We start from the raw sequence: 18,918 nt of genomic DNA, 5'->3' as shown, positions 1-18,918 counted from the left end.
CAAGAAGTCTTTATCGTTTATCCAGTCAACAACTTGCTCCTCTGCTTTCCCCTCTATTATACGCAGTTGATTATTTTACTTAATATCTCTATTACACTGGTCTGTCCTTCCATGCGAAATGCTCAATTCGTTATTGCTGTTTTATTATTATTTTATTACCACTTGTCTAACAAGTGATATTCTATTTATTAGCGAACATTGATCTCTCTCTCTCTCTCTCGCTCTCTCTTCTACTCTCTCTTTGCACTATGAAATCTCGTCATCGGTTTTTTTTTGCAACCCGAAAATAATCCGTTTCCTAATAATGGCGAAGTAACGAGCTTAATCCACCGTGCTAGCGATAAACTATCGGCGATTCTCGGCGCAAGAAGGCCACTTCCCTTCTTGCCCGGCAACCTTTTGCCACGGCTTTCCCGTTGGTCCTGCTCCCTTTCACCACCTATACACGGATGGCACGAGCGAATCGTCTCATTAGCCGAGGCCTTATATGGCGTTCAATTAAGATTTTTGCCGGTGGTAGGTAGGTAAATCCACGTAATGAACACAAGTTGGCGACCCTACGGAGCGAAGAGAGGCTTTACGGGCGCGCGGAGAAAGTTAAGTAGCTCGTAGCCTGTGCAGATTTTTTGCGATCGCTCGATTTCGTATCGGCCGTTGATCACCTTCTTAGCGGGATTGCTGGCGCGGAATTGAACGAAAACATTTGTGGAAAGTATAGGTCAAAGAACTTTTTGTCTAAACGTTTTTTCCCCAACTATTTTTTTTTTTTTTTTTTTTAATCTAAATTTCTGAAAGCCAACGACGTTTGAGCAGCAGCGATTTTATCCGATGAAATGATAGAGTTTCGAAATTTAGAGGCAAAGAATTTAATACATATAAATGAATCTGACGAATTAATTCACGCGTCGGATCACAGTATGTGTTTTCCATTACCGTCCTCTCCAGGAGCACTAGTTGTAATTGACATCTTGTCCAGTGTAGTCATACTCATCCGTGTGTTCACGGTCTGTCCTCTCCATGCGGCTCGCAATCCCGTGATTCCGCGTGTTTCCATCGCAGACTCGTGTTAAGTCCAAGAACCATGACCGGCTTAAACTCCATTCTCAATGTCTCGTGGCGGTAATCTCAAGACGAAGTTTATCTTGCTGCACTATGCATTACGACGGACACAATGGAATACCCTATTCATGCACAGGAGATTAAAACCAAATTTATTATACAAGTTCCCGCGTTAACTCTACAATTTTAAAATATTATATTTCGGATGTTGTTAGAAAAAGTAATATTTTTGACAATTCGAAAAATTTATATTAACCTCTCTACAAAATTTATATTAAAAATTTATATAAATTCTCTCCAAAGTATAGTACAAAAGAACAAGTTTTTTTTTTAATTTTTGCAATTTGATATTCTATATTTCGCAGTCCATATTTCACATTATGAAGATTATTTAATTGGAATTTTTTGTTCAGATAAAAGTTTGCATATTGCATAAAATTAAATAAAATACTACTGTATAAATACTATTTGTATGTGTTATAAATTTTATAATTTTTACACACGTTATTATTTCTTTTTGCGGATTGTATGTACATATGTGTATATATATATATATATATATATATATATATATCAAAATTTGCGCGAAGTCTGGATTTACATTTTGTAAGCTTTATTCGGTGAACCAGATTGCACGTTTTCCGGCGCGTTCTGATCCCGCGACAAAAGCATCGGTCGCCGGCAATTATTCGAGGACGCGGCACATTCGGCTGGCTCTTTCGCCAGACGGGAATCATCCCGCCTGTGTATATATACAGCTATATACAGTAGTGGAAAGGCAATTGGTGCGTTTGATCTATCGTCTCTCCCGTTCACTGTCAGCTTCCTCACCAATCCCAAACTGTCGATTGCCATTCCTACCCGCTCTCTGTGCCGTTTCCGCCATAATATATATATATATATATATATCCCGTGCGATTTATTGACTTAGGTACTAATATGTACGTACACTTAGGTAGTACATGCAGGTACCGAACGGCCGCAGAGAGACGTCGCAGCCTCCCGATGTACTCCGACGCACTCCGGTTCCGTGTGACGCGGGGCAGCGGGGAGGAAGTGGAAGCGTTGCGATCTGTGTTCATCTCTGTCCCCTCCCCTCCGCCCCTCACCCCGACGTAACGACTGAAACGGATACTGACTAACGACTACGAAGATGGAAGCCGACGGAGAACATTCACCCCGACGTCGTTTGCCTACTCGTTCGGGTGTTCTAATATATTACGAATTATACGTTATTGCGTCATCCGTCAAGAAACTCGGGCGGTTTTACCGCGTCTCGGGGCGTCTTGGCCCGTGCATTTGTGCGGAAGCCCGATCGATCATCGCGCATCGCTCCGCATCTTGCCCCCCCCCCCTCCTCCTCCGGCTGCTCCAATTCCGCGCGCAAACGTTTGACTCGAACGCTCTTATCTAATTAGAGAACTGAAGGAGCGCGTTGTTAATCCGCTTCAAAGTCCGCGGTGAGAACGATTTTCGAAAACGCGCGCCTTCGCACACACTTCGTTCTGTGTATAATTGAGAAGCTGCTGCTCTCTCGCTCTGTGAAAAACTTTGCAGCGACGCAAATTTCCATTTCGCAAGAATGTGGATTCAAGACGGCGGGTCCTTCGACGGTGCGAAGTATACAATTTTCACGAAACGTGACTCAGCCGTAAAAAATCTCATCTATGAGCACCCGAGTCGAAATTTAGCGTCTCTTTTAATGCTCATACAGCCTATATGAACCTATTTTTACGGAATTAGAACCTAGAACTCCTCTTTTAAAACTTGATCTCCTATAATTTGATGTTGAAATACTACTTTAAACCTATAGAGCCTCACAAAATAGATTGTATTACTGCGAGAACTCCTCCATTAAACCTCGAACTTTTATCTAGTATATATATATATATACTAGATAAATTCGACCTATAAAAGTTATTATAATGTTTAATCATAAAGAAAAATATTTAATTCGTTGCATTTCCAACTTTTATTAATATTGATACCTTTCCGTTTCCTTCTTCAAAATAGTGATATGATATCTGAAAAAGATTCAGCGCAAAAAAATTTTTTTAAATTAATTTTTTTATTAAATGTTAACTATTTTAGATGTACTCGTTAAAATTCAAATAAGAATGAAAAACTATACGAGCAATATGCATAATGTGGTTGTATTTTGATTATTGCTTTATTAAGTGATACAATATTATCAAACGTTTCAGTCTTAATTTGGACCTTTTTCTGTATAAATATTTCTGTCTGAACTTGTTTTAACGCATGTTAACTATACTTAATAATATACTCTTAACTATATGTATTACATATACTTAATAAATAATATTTAATTCAATAAATATTATGTAATGTTTTTAGTATCTTATTTTATATTTAATATCTTAATTTAATATTTTTAATATAATCACAAAGGTATATGGATTTTCAGCACTAGTTTTATGATATTATCAAGAAATTCTAATGATTGCAAAAATCTTCACAATAATAAAAAAAATTACTAACTATATAATTTTAATTGATGATAATTTTTAATAACATAGAATTTTTAAAAATATTAGAAATTAATACTCAATAGTTGAATTTTGATATTATATTTTGATATTATCAAGAAATTTCTAATAATTACAAATTTTCAAAAGATAATAAAATTCAACTAAATGGTATTGATTAATGATATTTTAAATTGTATGCTATTAAAAATTATCGTTAATCAAAATTATAGTTAGTATTTTTCTTTATTGTGAACATTTGCAATCATTAGAATTTCTTGATAATATCATAAAAGTAGTGCTGGCAAAAAGGAATCTATATATTTTCAGGGTCTAAAGCGGGTCAACGGAGGGTTTTAACTAAACCCTACTTTGAAGCTTTAGCAGGAAAAAAGGAAATTTCGGACATATTGTAGCGCCAAAGTAGGTGCTATTATATACATACGATACAATGCATAACATCTACTTTGACTCTCTTATGCCTACCTCAAAATAAAAGATTAAGGTTCAATATAAGTGCTAAATTTCGACTCGGGCACGTCTCTTTAAAATGTTTAAATCATGAATTTTCAGCGAGCCCTCATCTATCTTCCCGTCTCTGCGACACTACTTTCGTCGCTGGATGCATTAGATCAGAATGCTAAGCGGCTACGCGAAAGCGCCGTTTACCCGTATCGCGCGATACAGCTTAATTCCCGACGACGTCGGGAATTGATCACAAATTAGCTGCCGATACGGCATCCTCTCCCCCTCTTCTTCTCCTCGCCGCAGCGCGTATTGGCTAATATTTCACCGGTCTAACGCACGCTGTACTCTCTCTCTCTCTCTCTCTCTCTCTCTCTCTCTCTCTCTCTCTCTCTCTGTGTGTGTTCGCGATTCAACTAAGTTTCCATGAAGCTAATCACGATGGTGCGATGTATAAGACACGCCCCAGGAACGAAATTAACCGTCGAATTATTAAATAAGAAAAACTTTCCTCGCGTTTCTCGGTGTATACGTTCCCTTCCGGGTCGCAAAATCTTGCGAAAGTAGCGAACGAGCGATAGTTAGTCTCACCGCGATTTGAATATTCATAAGAAGTGGGGAGAATCGTCGGGGACGTGCGTCGTTTCCCCGCGGTCGGGGTTTATATTCATGAAAAGTCTGAAAAGGTTCGGTGGGCATTACGCAATTTTAATACGTCGCTCGCTTTTTCCGGGGGAAAGAGAGAGTGAGAGAGTGAGAGGAAGAACGATGACTGCGAGCGAGCGAGGTGAATCTCCGTGCGGAGCTTTGCTCCGCAAATCCGTATTACAAATTATGCGAGAGCGCGGTATTAAACATCGCTCGCTTTGGAATCTGCGCTATCTCTATATTAGCATTTTACGGAGAAAACAGGATACGCTATTTTCACGCGAAACCACACGCGTTTATACGGCATGCGATCTGCTCGATATGAGAGAGGTATTCGTGTTTCGTATCGGGTGAATCAGTGATTTCGACGGCGCGAAAAATAGCCGGTGAGAGTGGCGCGCGTTGAAAGAGCGCGGGAATAAATAAGCGCGTTAGATAACACGCGGGGTTTCTCCGTCAAAATACGGATGGTAGATTTGACAGATTTTATCTCGGGCTTTTACCGTATTTATAAAGAAGGCGCGCGTTAAAGATCGTTCCGTCATACTACATCATCCCGGAGAATTATTTTTGGACATAAAGCGAACGGTGCATCTGCTCGAAGCGAAGATAAGCCGGTTTTTATTAAAAGCCCGTTTCCATTTTTTCCTCCGGATAAAAATTCATTCGACAGCTTTTATCAGAATTTCCATTTGAAGGCACTCGTGCCCTTATCGCGCCCTTCATTTCGATTCATCTCGTCGTTTCTTTCATTAGGCAGAAGATGTAAGAGCGCTAAACGCGCGGAGATAGGTGGCCGCGTAATTGCGGCGAGACGCCATGTCTGATGTTGTTTTAAGCCGACCCTAATTTCTCTCATTCCGCTCTTCCTTCGCAGTACGTCTTCGTGGTGATGGCGGTGCTCGTTCTGGAGGCCGGGGTCGGCGCGCTGGCGCGTCTCTACGAGGAACAAGTCGGCCCTGAATTGAAGATGAATTTGAATCGCACCTTCCTCGAGAACTATTCCGTGCGATCCCGGGAAACCGCCGCCATCGACCAGATGCAGAAAGAGGTAAGTGCGAGCTATCGGGGCGGGAATTTCTCGATAGCTTCATTTTTCAAACCCGCGGGGTTACGCGCACCCCCCGCGTTTAAGCGCGACGAGACGCTCCGTCGGGCAATCGCCCGCAAAATGGAACGCGCTTCAATATCGCGAGCGCGACGTGCTCTCGGTATCAGTTTTCCCGCTCTCGTTGTCATTTTTATGTTTCCCGACTCGTTGTATTCCCGCGCGACTCCAAGCTTTCGCGCGAGTTCGATGGTGCTTCACATTGCTGCCAGAAATACACAACACGACACCGGCGTCGAGTGTTTGCTGAAAACGTTTCATATGACTTGTCGATGCGTAATACGATCGTCTTCGGGAAATAAAGGGCGTCCCAGAATCATTCCGCGTCCTTCCAATCACACACACACACACACACACACACACACACACACACACACACACACACACACACACACTTCGGGCAGTATTCGCGGATGATTTTTTTTTATTAGAATATAATTTTGGATTTAAATTGAGTGAGTATAAATTAATTTTTGTTTCCCTCCAAGTTTTCGCTGCGACTGCGACGTATTATATATTTTTGCACGTTTCCATGATTGGAAGTAAGCCACACCCGCGTCACCTCGCAGCTATTCGACGTTAATTTACGAATGCACCGGTCGAAATGGCTCGACGGCGGCTTTTGTGCTCGCGATATCACGTGACAGCATTTTTATTTATGTTCCCGCCGACGATGGCACTCTCTTACGAGAACCTTACGATAGTAAATCATCGTTATCGCGTCGCGGAACAGTTTCCGTCCATTCGCTATAAATCGATTAGCGTGCCGCAGTGAATTCGCGGTGAGAAACTTTGCATTCTCGTCTCGTACTTCCGCGGAGACGTCTTCGCGTTTTATCTGCCGAAATATAAATATTTGCGTGATGCATTTCGTGAAGATTTTTTTTAAACGAAAATTTGGATACATCGATCGCAGTCGCGGGATCAAATTGACGGGTTGCGCTTGCGGGATTATAAGCCGACAGGTTGTCGTTGCAGAATTAAGCGCGCGATATTGGCCATTCGAAGAGAACACTTTCGTCGCGTCGCGCAGGGAATTAATCACATCCGCCGCCTAGATCCACTTGATGTCGAGTGCAATATCTTGATTCGGATCAGACTTGTAAGCACACGTGATGCGATTTACGGCGCTGATAACGGCACGAGAGCTGAAGTTCTCGCTACGCCATTGCCCTGATAAATCGAGCCTCGCAATTTCACCCTTCTGTCGGATCCCATTGGCCGTCCGAGGATTTTCGTTTCCATTTCTTCAACGCCGGCAGGCTGCTCAGCGTTAAACCCCCGTCCGCCGAAATTGGCGAAACCGACGGGCAAGCGAGAAATTCGGGATCCGCATTTTATTTATACACAGGGGATCTACGTGTATAAGCATTTCATTTCGTTCGGGAAATCGGATTTTACCTGCGACAGCGCTCGTCGGGAATTTTTTAAGGCGACTCCCAGCGAACGGAAATAAATGTCTTGCATACGCTCGTATTGGTGAGCGCAGCCGAAAGTCTATTGATACGTCTTTTATTCGGTTTTCTCGCGAAAGCGATCTATTATTTTATTTCCTTTCTATTTCCTCTTGATTTCAATTCTTCTTTTTTTTTTTACTATCGAAGATAAAATCGAACGATTCTATTTTGATATAAATCGTATTGTTATTGTTAAATGAAATAAATGTGATTTTACTTTTTCCTTGAAACTTGCATAAATTATGCGTATTTTTTACAGAGTTTTTATTGCGGTTAATGTTTAAATGGAGATTGTATTCAATATTCCTACGTAAATATGTGCACGTCCGTCACACGCAAGTGTGTTTCGTTCCTTTTTTCCAGAAAACCTCATGGTTCTTTGATGCTCACTCTCTTCTTTTTGATATTCTCCTAAAAAAAGCGCTCGAGGCATTTAGAGGACGGTAAATAATTGATCGCGGTTGCGAAAGTATATGCATCATACACCAGTTTTTGCAGGAGTATTCAGAATTTTAAAGAAAGAATATTTATAGAATTATTTTTTCTTATAATAAAATTTTAAAAAAGATACGCAAAAATCACACAAGAAGCAAACGAGCCGGTTATTATTGCTAAAATGTATTACAATTTGCAGTAACATCTGATTATAACCGCTTTGGCCTTTGCGTCATTCTTCGTGAAATAAAACTTAAAATTAAACGCATTGCAAATAAAGTGAAATCTAAAATGAACAAATATAAAACGGATATTACGGCGCATTAAATTTCGACGTGTTGTTTCATCTAGCCGTTGAAAGGACAATAAGATTTTGGTTCACAAAACGTAACGTTGACTCGTAACCGTGTTTGTAGATAATCTGGTTTCGGCCATCGCTTAGAACAGCGTGATGCCGTGTTCAGGAAGGATCTCAACACCGACGAAATTCGTTGACCGTAGCACCTGCATGTGTAAAGGACCTGTGAGAAGTGTTTATCGCGACTAATGGTTCCGGCGCGCGATGAATCCCGCGGGATTACGTGCCCGCATTAAAGTTACCATTTAACTTGCTGCCGCCGCCGGAACACGTTTCTCACCTCCATTAATCTGCCCCTCTCTTCATCCTTCCTCGGCGCCCACCCCCCTCTCAATGACTCCTCCGTGATGTCCCGGCGTATAACGCGCGTCCCGCTATCGTTATTATCGTACGCGGCTATTATCGTTGTTATCGTCGCTATCATCGTCCCCCTTTTCTGCCTTATCCGCGTATACTTTATTGCGCGCGCCGCGGAACGGAACTGGAAAATGAGAAAGACGGGCTTGTCGTTCGCGGCAAGTTAATGCAATTTAAAAGCCCATCAGCTTTTTCTTTGAAGCATGATTCCCCGTAAAGGATTACTCATCAATATTATTAAAGCTGTCGTATTATTTATTTACGTTCTATAATTCGAAACATTGTACTTTCATAAATTATTTTTTCAAATTTCAAGAAATAAGATTAATCGTTTGAGTAAATGAAGTAGAATAAAAGTATTTAATTTATTAAAATTTTTAATTATTGAATTTTTCTTTTTCGCTTTGACATTTGAAAAAGGCGAAAAATGCGAGGAAATTGTGCGTGAGAAATATTTGCGTATTTTTAAAAAGATTTTTCGAATATCGTCGTGAGACATCATTATCGAAATTTGCAGTTCAAATGCTGCGGCGCCCTGAGATTCGAGGATTGGCTCGTGAGCGAGTGGCATAAGGACGAGGAAGTCCTGAAGAACGGCAGCGTCGTACCTGACAGTTGCTGCAAGACGCCGACGTTACTTTGCGGGAAAAGGGATCATCCCTCCAATATTCAATACACGGTACGTCTACCACGGCTTCGTGCTTCCCCAGCTTTCCTCAGCTGATTATCGGACGTGATATTAGCCTGAATTGAATAACGTTCAATCTTTCTTTAGAAATACGAGTAAAATAGCTTCACGTATGGTGGCGTTGACGGCATAAAATAGTGAAAGTCAAAAGCCGCGCGTTTTTCTAATCTGCTTTGAATCTATACTTTTTAATTCAGTTATACAGAAATCAAGCTGTCGCGAAGTAGCGCATTCGCGAGTCACTGCGGATCGATAAAACTAACTTTTCAATTTGTCAGGGCTGCATTTACAAGTTCCTGGAGACGACGAAGGACCACCTGATAATTCTGGGCGCCGTCGGGCTCGGCCTGTCAGTCCTCGAGCTCTTCGGCATCGTTCTCGGCTCCTGCCTCTACATCAAGCTCAGGCACGACTTCGATGACTGAGAATTACTTCAATGCCCCGAGGGCAACAACAACGGCCAGTCGTGGTGCAGATACATGCAGAACGATCCGGGGACCGTTTGATCGTCGGAGTAGGGGCGGGAGGGCGCGCGATTGCAGCCGCGGGATCGTCCGGACGAGAGGGATCCGTTTATAGTCGCGGGCCCATGTTTGTGACTCCCCCCCCCTCCTCCCCCCCTATATCCTCAGAAAAATATCAAACGGGAATAAAGGTGACGAAGAGGAAACGCGCGCCGACCGTTACTTCACTTCCCGCGATTGAGCGAAACGGACAATCGAAACTGGAAGTGGAGGTTCGAAGGTAAAAACACGTGCTAAAAATCGACCCAGGCTCGTCTCGGGTCGTCGCGATCTGAAAAATAAAAAGGGTCGCTTCTCGCCGTCGAATATTTGTGCGCCAAAGCTGGATTTAGAACTCGCGCATTGCTGACAATATAAGTTAATTCTATCGAAGATAGCATCGTCACGGGACAGCAAGGAGAGGGAAGGCATTACTGAAAACGCATTACTGTTCAAGTCAATCGTTCTTTGCTTACGCCTGCCATTTGTTCCGTAGCGATACCGTTTTCGTTTGGTGTACAATTTCGGAATTTCCACGAGCTTTCCGGAACAACGTCGGCGAAGTTTAAACTTGGCTTTGGCGCAGCGTCCGAAGCAGCGTTCCTACGCAAGAAATTACAAAGTAAACAATTTCGCTAAACGAACATTTGTGAACACATTTACGATAACGCTGGACCAGTTAAATTATCTCGAATATCTACCCAAGGTCGCTTGCGCGCGCTTGCTTGCGACCAGCACAACCAATTAACTGTGACTCACGACTAGCCCGAACCGTAAATAGTTCCCGCTATCAATGTTTGAATATTTTCTGTGGTATTTTCTCTCCCGAACGAAAACGAACTCGGATCCTTTTTTATAAGCGCGCCGTCGACCATGACGTTAAATACGTAGTCCCTAATCTCCTCCGCCGAGCGTAATATTTTACAAGCTCGGCGAAGTTTTGCACGCGCGAAAGCGCCGCCGACTCCACACGATACTGCCATTGCAAATTTGCACAATTTTCAATCGCGATCTATTAAGTGTCGATCGTAGTAAGAGCCATGACGGAAAAAAGAAATTCTCTCGCGTAAAGGAGAGAAGAAGGAATCACACGACCGTAAAATAACCTGCAACAAAAAGATCTGATCAGTCGAGTAATGTCAATTTCTAGCGATCGGATCGCGCGTCATCGAGTTTTACTATATATTATATTCTTTCCTTCTCGCGCACACTGCGTCGACAAAAATCGAATATAATCAATTAACAAATTTTCTAAGCTCGATGAACCGATCTGACGAGCGAAGACAAGGCTAAGATCGACTTAGATATCGGCTAGAACTGTAAACAGTGCCTTTGATGATATTGTTAAGCTCAGAGATATTTTAGAGTACGCATGAAAGGAAGGAGCGTCGTGGCGGTGTAAATTGTTAAAGAAAAACAAAAAAACCGGTGGAAGAAACAAGAGAGATTTTAGCGTGTAATAAAATTCGCACAAGCGGCATGTATATATTTATCCGTTGCTTCGCAAATGAGTACAAGCCTTTGCACATTATTTATAATACGAACGCTTTCTTTCTCGTACAACGTGAGCGCGCCGCCCGGCATCAGCAATTGCAAGCAGACGAAAATTTCTGTTAATCCACAATCGCGGGATCTGTCGCGCTCCGTTGCATATTTTGATATACGACTAGAAACAATACAGGCGCGCGCTTTTATTATACTTTAATAATTTTAAAATTTAATTCTATTATACTCGTGTCGACAGACAAACTGTCAAAACTCGTATGACAGTTTGACAGTCGACACGAGTGGAGCAAGTCAGCAAGTCGCAGCGCACAAGCGAGACAGCCAATCAGCATCGCAGAAAAAGAGGCTTTTCAACACTTCGACTCGAGTTCGAAGTATCATGCCTTTTTTAGAGAGGGATTGATCTCGCGATCGACAGTTGACCGTCGACAAATTTTTCCCTTGCAATTGCGGATTTCGTCGATGTCGCGCTCGAGAAAGTCCAAACATATTTTACTATTGTATCATTATGCAATATGTTATTTTAATCTTAATATATTATTGTCCTCTTTGCTATTATGTATACATATATTATCGATTAGCGAGTAGGAGACAAACTTTATACATATTGTACATATCAAACGCTATTCTGTTACGAATAAATGTTTAAATCGTACTCCCCCCCCTCTGGCGCATTGATCCCCGAAAATACCAGTGTGATCTGGCATAAAAATAGTAAGTATAAAGTTCAGAATTATTATTTAAAACATTCCTACGTTTAATATTTTATGATATTCAATCAGTGCGATCGCGCGGGAGAACTTTATACATAGTTGCTTCGTTCGATTGCGAAAGGCATCCCTCGTATGTCATCTGGGGGATTCCGCATTGCTCGCATACTTCTCCATCGACTCGAGATGCATCAATAACATGTCGTCTCGCGTTCCAAGAGCTACGAACAACCAAGCGAAAACCGCGAGAAGATCTTTTGACATCGTTACCTTCTGCCAGATTTTTAATTCTTCTGAAAAGGTTTCTTGCGTTGTATTCTGGAAAATTGTTAAATAAATGTTGGGATTTTTTTTATAATTTAATAATTGCGTATGATCGATTATGATATTCTTACATTTGTCCACATGGTGGCATTGACATTACGATAATGCGTCAAAGCTAACAGATTGTCGGTCTTCGACGATGTTTGATGGAGAGCGAACGTCACGAGATAAAGCGGAACAGCAATCGCGGTTTTTGCATGATCCATATAAATCTCGCGCAAGTGATCCATGTCAAATCGTGCGAGATCAAATCTGAAATAAAAATTTTTTTTTTCTTAGATTAACAGTATCTAGACAGGCGCGTTAAATCATGTGAATTTTTTGTAAAACGCACTTATCGAAGATGGAGATGACGCAAAGAATGATTAAAAAGGAAAACACATTCGTGTATACTTCGGAAAAAATCGAGTAATTCAACGTGAACTCCATGGAGATGTCGAAGAAGACGTAAATCTGCAGAAACAAATCGTAGATATATCACATCTTGATTTGCCTTAGATAAAAGAATATTTATAAAAGGAAATATTTACCATTACGAAGTGTAGAAGCGCCATTCCACCCAAGAGACCCTGATACACGAGTCCTGTGCACCTCCAAAATTTTTGCGCCGCAATCGCCACCTTTATGAGCGTGTACATTTGAACTTCCGCCAAATCGCGATCTTTTCTACCTGCTATTCCATCTTGCGTTGCGTGCATCGTATCGCTCTCCAAAGCACGTCTCAATCCGCCAATTTTCACAGCGCTAAAGCCACTCCTGCCTTGAATATAAATTGTGTCGGTAGTCAATTCCGGAAGCGGCACTGGCTCCTCGTACTTCGTGCGTGCATTTTCCTGAGCTTTCTTCAGAATTTCCGTGATAGGTAGCTCGTCATCTGCTTGCGTTAGAAAATTATCAATCTATGTTGGACTTTATTTTTGCAAGACTTCAGCGCAAATGTAATTTTTTTAAATATCAAAACATTTCTCTTTTTTAATTAGACGTAAATCTGTTTTTAATTAATATTGCCAGTCAATTGTCAAATCGATGATTTAAAATAGATAGCAGAAAAATTCGTAAATTTTTAATTTATCTCGGATTTTGCTTATCAGACATTTATTCGCGAAAGAGATTATTTAGTTATTTTTTACAAGCTACTGTAGAGAAGAATTATTCTTCCTTTACCTTGGGAAGTGTTCTTTTTTCTTTTTTGCGATTTATCAGTGAAACTATCTTCTTCGCTATAGCGTTTTGTGACAGATCGGACATCTGCTCGAGCGTGGTCGCGATCTGCCGTGCGAGGCTGTTCTCCAAATCTGCGTCTTTCAGTTCGTTTACTGCGTTTTTTTCTTCTTTCCTCAAAAGATTTCGACGCAATTTTCTCTTCGCTCGCGTGAACATTGGAATAACGTGTTTTTCCACGAGTGTGTTCTTCAGTTCTACGAGGTTTTTCACTCTTGACATCTGGAGACTCGGTTTCTGTGTCTTCGGTGTTGTTTTGTTCCCGAGAATTCTGAGATATTGAATGAGATAAATCTTATTTTTTTACTTACATAACTTTTTGATGTCTTACAACTTTTGATGTACGCTAATAAAATGAGAGTTTTATCATATTAAATCAAAAGACCATGTTGCTGTATTTCAATAAGTAAAAATAAATAAATTTCTCATATCGTCAATAAATCCAGAATTTTAATAATTTAACAATTTTGAATTATTTATTAGTAATAAAAATTGCACATTTTATTATATTTTTATTATATTATTTTATATATTTATTGTATTGCATATTTTGTTTGTATATTTTATTACTATTATTATTAATAATAATAATTTGTAATTTATGATTGTCACATTTACAAGTTAAATAACATTAATTAATTGCGCTAATTACACTTTATGGCTATAATTTTTGATTTGGAAATAATACAAACTGTTTTGATATCCCGGCTGTAGGGTCGGCTTGAATCCTCCGAGCTGGACCATCGTTTCTGTGACGCTGTTTTACTGCGTTTTGTGTATTTCTCGTTCTCCACCGCGCGAGCGGGAGATGCATCTTCGCTGTCATTCCGTTCGGGTGGTTCGCCAATCTTGGTAGATCCTCGTTCACGAAAAGCTCGATTTCCACGTGACATTTTAGACTCTGATGCGTCAATCGTTCAGCTGTCTTCTTATCCTATCGACGCGCAACCATTCTACAATCAATTTCAAAAGCACCCTCGAGTGCTTCGAATCTTTCTTGCAAAATATTGGCACAATATGAAATTATTGGTTGCATTAAGGATTCTTCGAGCATGTTTAACAATTTAACTTTGCTATTAATCGCTGTCGTAGACTGTCCAGAACTGTCACGAAGCGTTCATAGTAACGCTTTGTTGTGATTACAGAACTCTGTGGAAACCAATTTAAGAAATCGATTAAAGTATCAGTCGCTAATGAAAAATTACAGGAATTTTGTTTTTATTAATTTTTTATTAATTTTTATTGCAATTGAGATGAAAATGTCACAAAAATTAATTACAATTTAAATTTAAAAAAAAAATTTTTTGCTTTCGTAAGATTATTTCAAAAAGTAACAGAGATTGCATTATTTTCATTTTTTAGAACATGATTAACAATACTTTTAGGAAATTTCTTTTAATTTATTACTGAATAAAGTATAATAATTTTTACAGCGTACACAACTTACACAAAACTTTTACAAAAAATGTTTTTCTAGATGAAATCGCAGCTTCTATCCTATGAATGCCTATATAATAAAAGTCCTATTAAAATAATGTGTTGAATTGTTATATTAAAATAATAATTTACACCCAGCTTTATATAGCATTTTTTTTAACTTAAAAAACTGTGCAATATAATAATCCTTTACAGAATTTCTAAATCACAATGTCGTATTTCCGGATGACTTTTCTGAAATTAAATAAGGGAAATTATATTATTATTATTAATCAATTTTATTTCTATTAAAAAATCAGATTTATTGGTATAAATTAAACTTTACCTTTAATTTTAATTCTATTCTATCAATTTCTCCACCAAGCATATCAACGATATTTTCACCATGTTTTAATAAAAACGCTTCTAATTCGTCAATATTTTGCATATTCTTTACTTCCTACAACCAATATTTAATATTAATATCTTACTGATTACACCTTTAATAAAGACAGAAATGTGATATTAATACCTCCAGCATTGCAATAAGATCATGCTTGTCTAGATAAGATCTTGTGAGTTCTCGTCCATCAAAATCCAGTTCGGCTTTGTATCTTACTAAATTATTACCCATGTCAATGCCTTTGACGTCGTGTATTGCTCGGACCTAAAATGAGCATAAATATGTGTAAAAACTCCATATATTTAGAAAAAAATGATTAAATATCATATAATTTATTTCAAAAGAAACATTACCATTATATCTGCTTCTAATTCAGCATTAATTTTATCGAGATTTTCTTGTGATATACTCCGTCCTATGAGTGCAGCAACGTTCGAATAAATTATAAAGGACGCCACTCCACCAAGCAGACCGCCAACCAGAAGCGAACCAACGGCGTCAAACACTGAATTTTCTAGATAAGAGGTCAAGCCCATACATCCTGCTGCGACAATCACTCCAAGTACCTAAGTGACGTCAGAATTAAATACATCTCTGAATAAGTAATAAAGTGTTTAATAGTCTAATAAATTTTTTAAGTTTTGATGAATACTTTTATCTCAATAATTATACTTTTTACTAAATTTTTCTATCTTTAAAACTAGAAAAATTTTCTATCAATCTAAAACAAAATTTAAATTACAAAGTTAGAAAATAAGAAAAATAACTTACAGCGGCGAAATCTTCCATGAGCACAACATTCACGGATGGATCTTGTCCTTCTAAAACGAACTGTTTCAAGCTTTCTTTTTTCTCCTCTGCGCCTCTCTTTATAGAATGCAACGCCATCATTAAAGTCGCCCCCTCAGACAACAAGGATCCACCCAGGACGAAGAATGCCCAAAAGAAAGAATCTGACGGCGCGGGAAACAGAAGACCGTGAATTCCATGATAGATGGAAAGACCCGTGCCAACGCAAAAAATTCCCACGCCTGATATCAATGAGGAAACGTACTTCATGTTCGTGTAACCATACGGATGATCTGGATTAGGATTCTACAAATTATTGATTGATTAAAACACAGATTAAAAAAACTATTCAAAAGAAATCATGGAGTTTCCAGCGTCAATTACTTACCTGCACTGATTTATGTATACCATACGCTAAAATCAATTGATTACAAGTATCAGCTGCTGAATGTACACATTCAGAAAACATACTATGCGAACCAGTATATAGCCAAGCAATTAATTTGCACAAAAAATTACTTGCATTTCTGGAAGAACAAAATAGATCAATTAAGATTTATAATCGTATAAGTATGCATTTAGTTATGTCATGTATTTGTACATACATAGCTATTGCAGTCAGCACCACTTTACCAGATCTTCCAAAAAGACCTTCTTTCTGAACTATTTCTGTCTTGTTGCCAATTTCCCGTCTGTAATCCCTCAACCTCCGTTTGACAGTAAAAACATCTGTGATAAAAAGCTTAGATTTCAATCTTTGCATCAACTATTGTTCTATTAGGAGAATGTTTCCAACATATCATTAACAATAACAAATTAAACAAGTAAATAAAAAGAAACACATTTACTTTGTTGATAGATTTTTCGTTCAACTTCTTTCTTTAAAAGTTCCTTTAACAAGGCTTCTTGAGAGCCCCATACCTCCAAAGCTCTGGAAATAAATAAAACGTTAATGTTAATTAAAGTGTTTCCATATACATGTATAAAGCTAGACATTGCTTAAATTTATGAATAATTCTCTTACTTAGCCTCAACGTCTTTCCTCCAATAAACTGTGATAGGTGGCTCAAACTCATATGGAGAACGTCTCTTTGTTTTTGGTAAGGTCTCCAAATCAGTAGGTTTTAATAAAAAATCTGACATAGCTTTCACAGGCGTAATAAAGTTGCGCTCCAAGGAAAATGTAGATTTATCAGCTTTGATTTTCTTCTTGGCTATAAATGGCAAAAATTATTGTCAAGAATGTAAGTGTCAATATATAGTGTTGTACCTTTTTTCGACGTAGCATCATCTTTTGACGATTCTTTAGATTCTGTGGATTGTTTTACAGCAAGTTTTGTCGCTTCTTCTTTTCCTTCTTCCTTCTCATCAATAGTACTAATTGGTTCTATATTTAACACTCTTTCTTTTAATTTGCCTAGTTTCTCTTCGTTTAATTCTATTATCCTCTGCTGAACATTTTCAACTAATTTTGTCTCATTGTCAGATTTATCTTTAGACTTTACATCATCAGATAGAAACCTTGTTGTACGAATCCATCTGTAATCCTCATACTGGAGTGTTTTTTTATTAGCCACAATTTTTTGAGGATTTATAAGCGTATATACTTTGTATCGTGTATCATACTTGGGCATTATTAAAATACTGGCATGTCTTTTACTCAATCCAATATGAAATATGCACGATTGATCGGCATGATATCGGCAAGTTACGTTTCGAATAAAATTCAAAAGATTGCAGGATGAATGTAACATCATTGCTCTTTTTCCTTCTCACCTTTTTACAGAAAATTTACTGTTATACAAATATACCTTACCTAACCTATAACAAAATTAATTGGTTAAGAAATAGAAAATTTTTTATAAGTGTATACAAAGACAGTAAAACGGCATAATAATATTACTTCTTGAATTCTTGTTTTATAATATAAATATAATGCACTTGTTATGAAAAACAATTCACTATAAAAACATTCACCTTTCTTGTTTAATTACAACAATTAAAATCAGCACATTATTAGATAGCTACAATACTGACATTGTATAATAATTGACTAATCCAAAAACGAAGCAAAAAGATTGTTTTAAATCTTTTTGCTATTAACACCTTGAACTGTCAATAACCATATTCGCCGCATAGATGTAAAGAGACAAGACCATCTGTGTTCGACTGAGTAGCACTTACTGCACTTTGAGAATTTTTAAGGTTTGAGTCTCGGATAATAGGGTTTGAGTCTCAGTTAATAAGGTTTGAGTTTTGGCTGACAGTGTTTGAATCTCGGCTAATAGAGTTTGAATCTCGGTTAATAGGATTTAAATCTCAGTTAAATTTTTTTTTTGCTAATAATAAGAGAGATGTATATTCTGGTGCGATTGCGGCGTGCTCGGACCTGAGCGCGAAATTTGATCGGTTTTTCGAAAATACATGTACGCGGTCGAAGAACCGTTTTAGTATTATAGAATTTCATTATAGTGTTGGAATAAATTCCATTATAGAATAAAAATTCCTTAGATCGGACCGTAGAAAAATTCGGAAAACTCGACTATTAGAATTATATTTGATTAAATTTTAATCCGTCTAGTCACTTTTTTTTTTAGACTCGTCGAATTCTGCATGATATAATTGTAATAAGATCGGATTGAGCTGATTATAGAAATTTTTTTCGCTAAAAAATTATTAAGAAGAAACATTCTTTTCAAACTTGCTATCGGAAAGGCAATAGAGTGTCACTAACGAACTTTTAATGAGTTAAAAATTTACAGATTAAAGTTTGAACTTCGAGCCAGTGTGACTTAAACGTGTTTCAAAATTTTCTGACGGATTGATCCCGGGGCTTTGGAGGTCTAAATATATAAAATTTTTTGCCTGATAAAGTAATTGTGCCGTGTGCAAGTGCGGCATTCGATTGATGTTCGACGAGAACGCGATTCTCAAGAATCAAGCAGTGGTATGGTTTCGATTCGCAGAAGTCGATTGATAAGAATA

General features: G+C 38.5%; 3 protein-coding genes across 5 annotated transcripts in view; 1 reads left to right on the top strand and 2 right to left on the bottom strand.

The window, feature by feature from the left end:
- The window catches only part of LOC105675041 (CD151 antigen), a 91,207-nt gene extending 79,482 nt beyond the window's left edge, over positions 1–11,725 (top strand). The window contains exons 5-7 of the mRNA XM_012371814.2: positions 5,536–5,709; positions 8,891–9,052; positions 9,340–11,725. Of these exons, the coding sequence (XP_012227237.1) occupies positions 5,536–5,709; positions 8,891–9,052; positions 9,340–9,486 (483 nt within the window). The 3' untranslated portion in view covers positions 9,487–11,725. The remainder of the gene's footprint in view (positions 1–5,535; positions 5,710–8,890; positions 9,053–9,339) is intronic.
- LOC105675040 (arginine/serine-rich coiled-coil protein 2) lies at positions 10,431–14,505 on the bottom strand. The gene is made up of 6 exons (XM_012371813.2): positions 14,018–14,505; positions 13,269–13,596; positions 12,635–12,978; positions 12,439–12,557; positions 12,176–12,356; positions 10,431–12,098 (listed from the first exon to the last, which is right to left on the bottom strand). The coding sequence occupies exons 1-6, from the start codon at positions 14,216–14,218 to the stop codon at positions 11,919–11,921; spliced, it is 1,353 nt and encodes a 450-aa protein (XP_012227236.1). The 5' UTR covers positions 14,219–14,505; the 3' UTR covers positions 10,431–11,918.
- Positions 14,506–14,704: 199 nt separating this feature from the next.
- On the bottom strand, positions 14,705–18,120 carry ZnT49B (Zinc transporter 49B). 3 transcript variants are annotated; one of them, XM_012371811.2, is made up of 11 exons: positions 17,837–18,120; positions 17,204–17,754; positions 16,958–17,147; positions 16,782–16,864; positions 16,539–16,662; positions 16,322–16,460; positions 15,916–16,239; positions 15,498–15,710; positions 15,274–15,408; positions 15,088–15,201; positions 14,705–14,996 (listed from the first exon to the last, which is right to left on the bottom strand). In XM_012371811.2, exons 2-11 carry the CDS (start codon positions 17,688–17,690, stop codon positions 14,952–14,954), a joined length of 1,854 nt encoding a protein of 617 aa, XP_012227234.1. In that variant the 5' UTR covers positions 17,691–17,754; positions 17,837–18,120; the 3' UTR covers positions 14,705–14,951. The 3 variants fall into 3 exon arrangements, with proteins under 3 accessions (XP_012227234.1, XP_012227233.1, XP_012227235.1); XM_012371810.2 differs by having other exon boundaries at positions 17,911–18,120; XM_012371812.2 differs by having other exon boundaries at positions 17,204–17,709; positions 17,911–18,120.
- Between the last annotated feature and the right edge of the window lie 798 nt (positions 18,121–18,918).

The sequence above is a fragment of the Linepithema humile genome, chromosome 4 (assembly GCF_040581485.1).
Source record: "Linepithema humile isolate Giens D197 chromosome 4, Lhum_UNIL_v1.0, whole genome shotgun sequence".
Classification (NCBI taxonomy): domain Eukaryota; kingdom Metazoa; phylum Arthropoda; class Insecta; order Hymenoptera; family Formicidae; genus Linepithema; species Linepithema humile.
This window is presented reverse-complemented; position numbering and strand designations above follow the sequence as displayed.

Coding starts and splice junctions, on each gene's coding strand:
- LOC105675040 (XM_012371813.2), bottom strand. CDS start 14,218: ATGTCACGTGGAAATCGAGCTTTTCGTGAACGAGGATCTACCAAGATT. Junction 12,979..13,268: donor AAAAAAGAACACTTCCCAAG/GTAAAGGAAGAA, acceptor TAACGCAAGCAG/ATGACGAGCTACCTATCACG. Junction 12,357..12,438: donor GTCATCTCCATCTTCGATAA/GTGCGTTTTACA, acceptor TTTTTATTTCAG/ATTTGATCTCGCACGATTTG.
- ZnT49B (XM_012371811.2), bottom strand. CDS start 17,690: ATGATGTTACATTCATCCTGCAATCTTTTGAATTTTATTCGAAACGTA. Junction 16,663..16,781: donor ACGAAAAATCTATCAACAAA/GTAAATGTGTTT, acceptor TTTTTATCACAG/ATGTTTTTACTGTCAAACGG. Junction 15,202..15,273: donor ATCTTATTGCAATGCTGGAG/GTATTAATATCA, acceptor TATTGGTTGTAG/GAAGTAAAGAATATGCAAAA.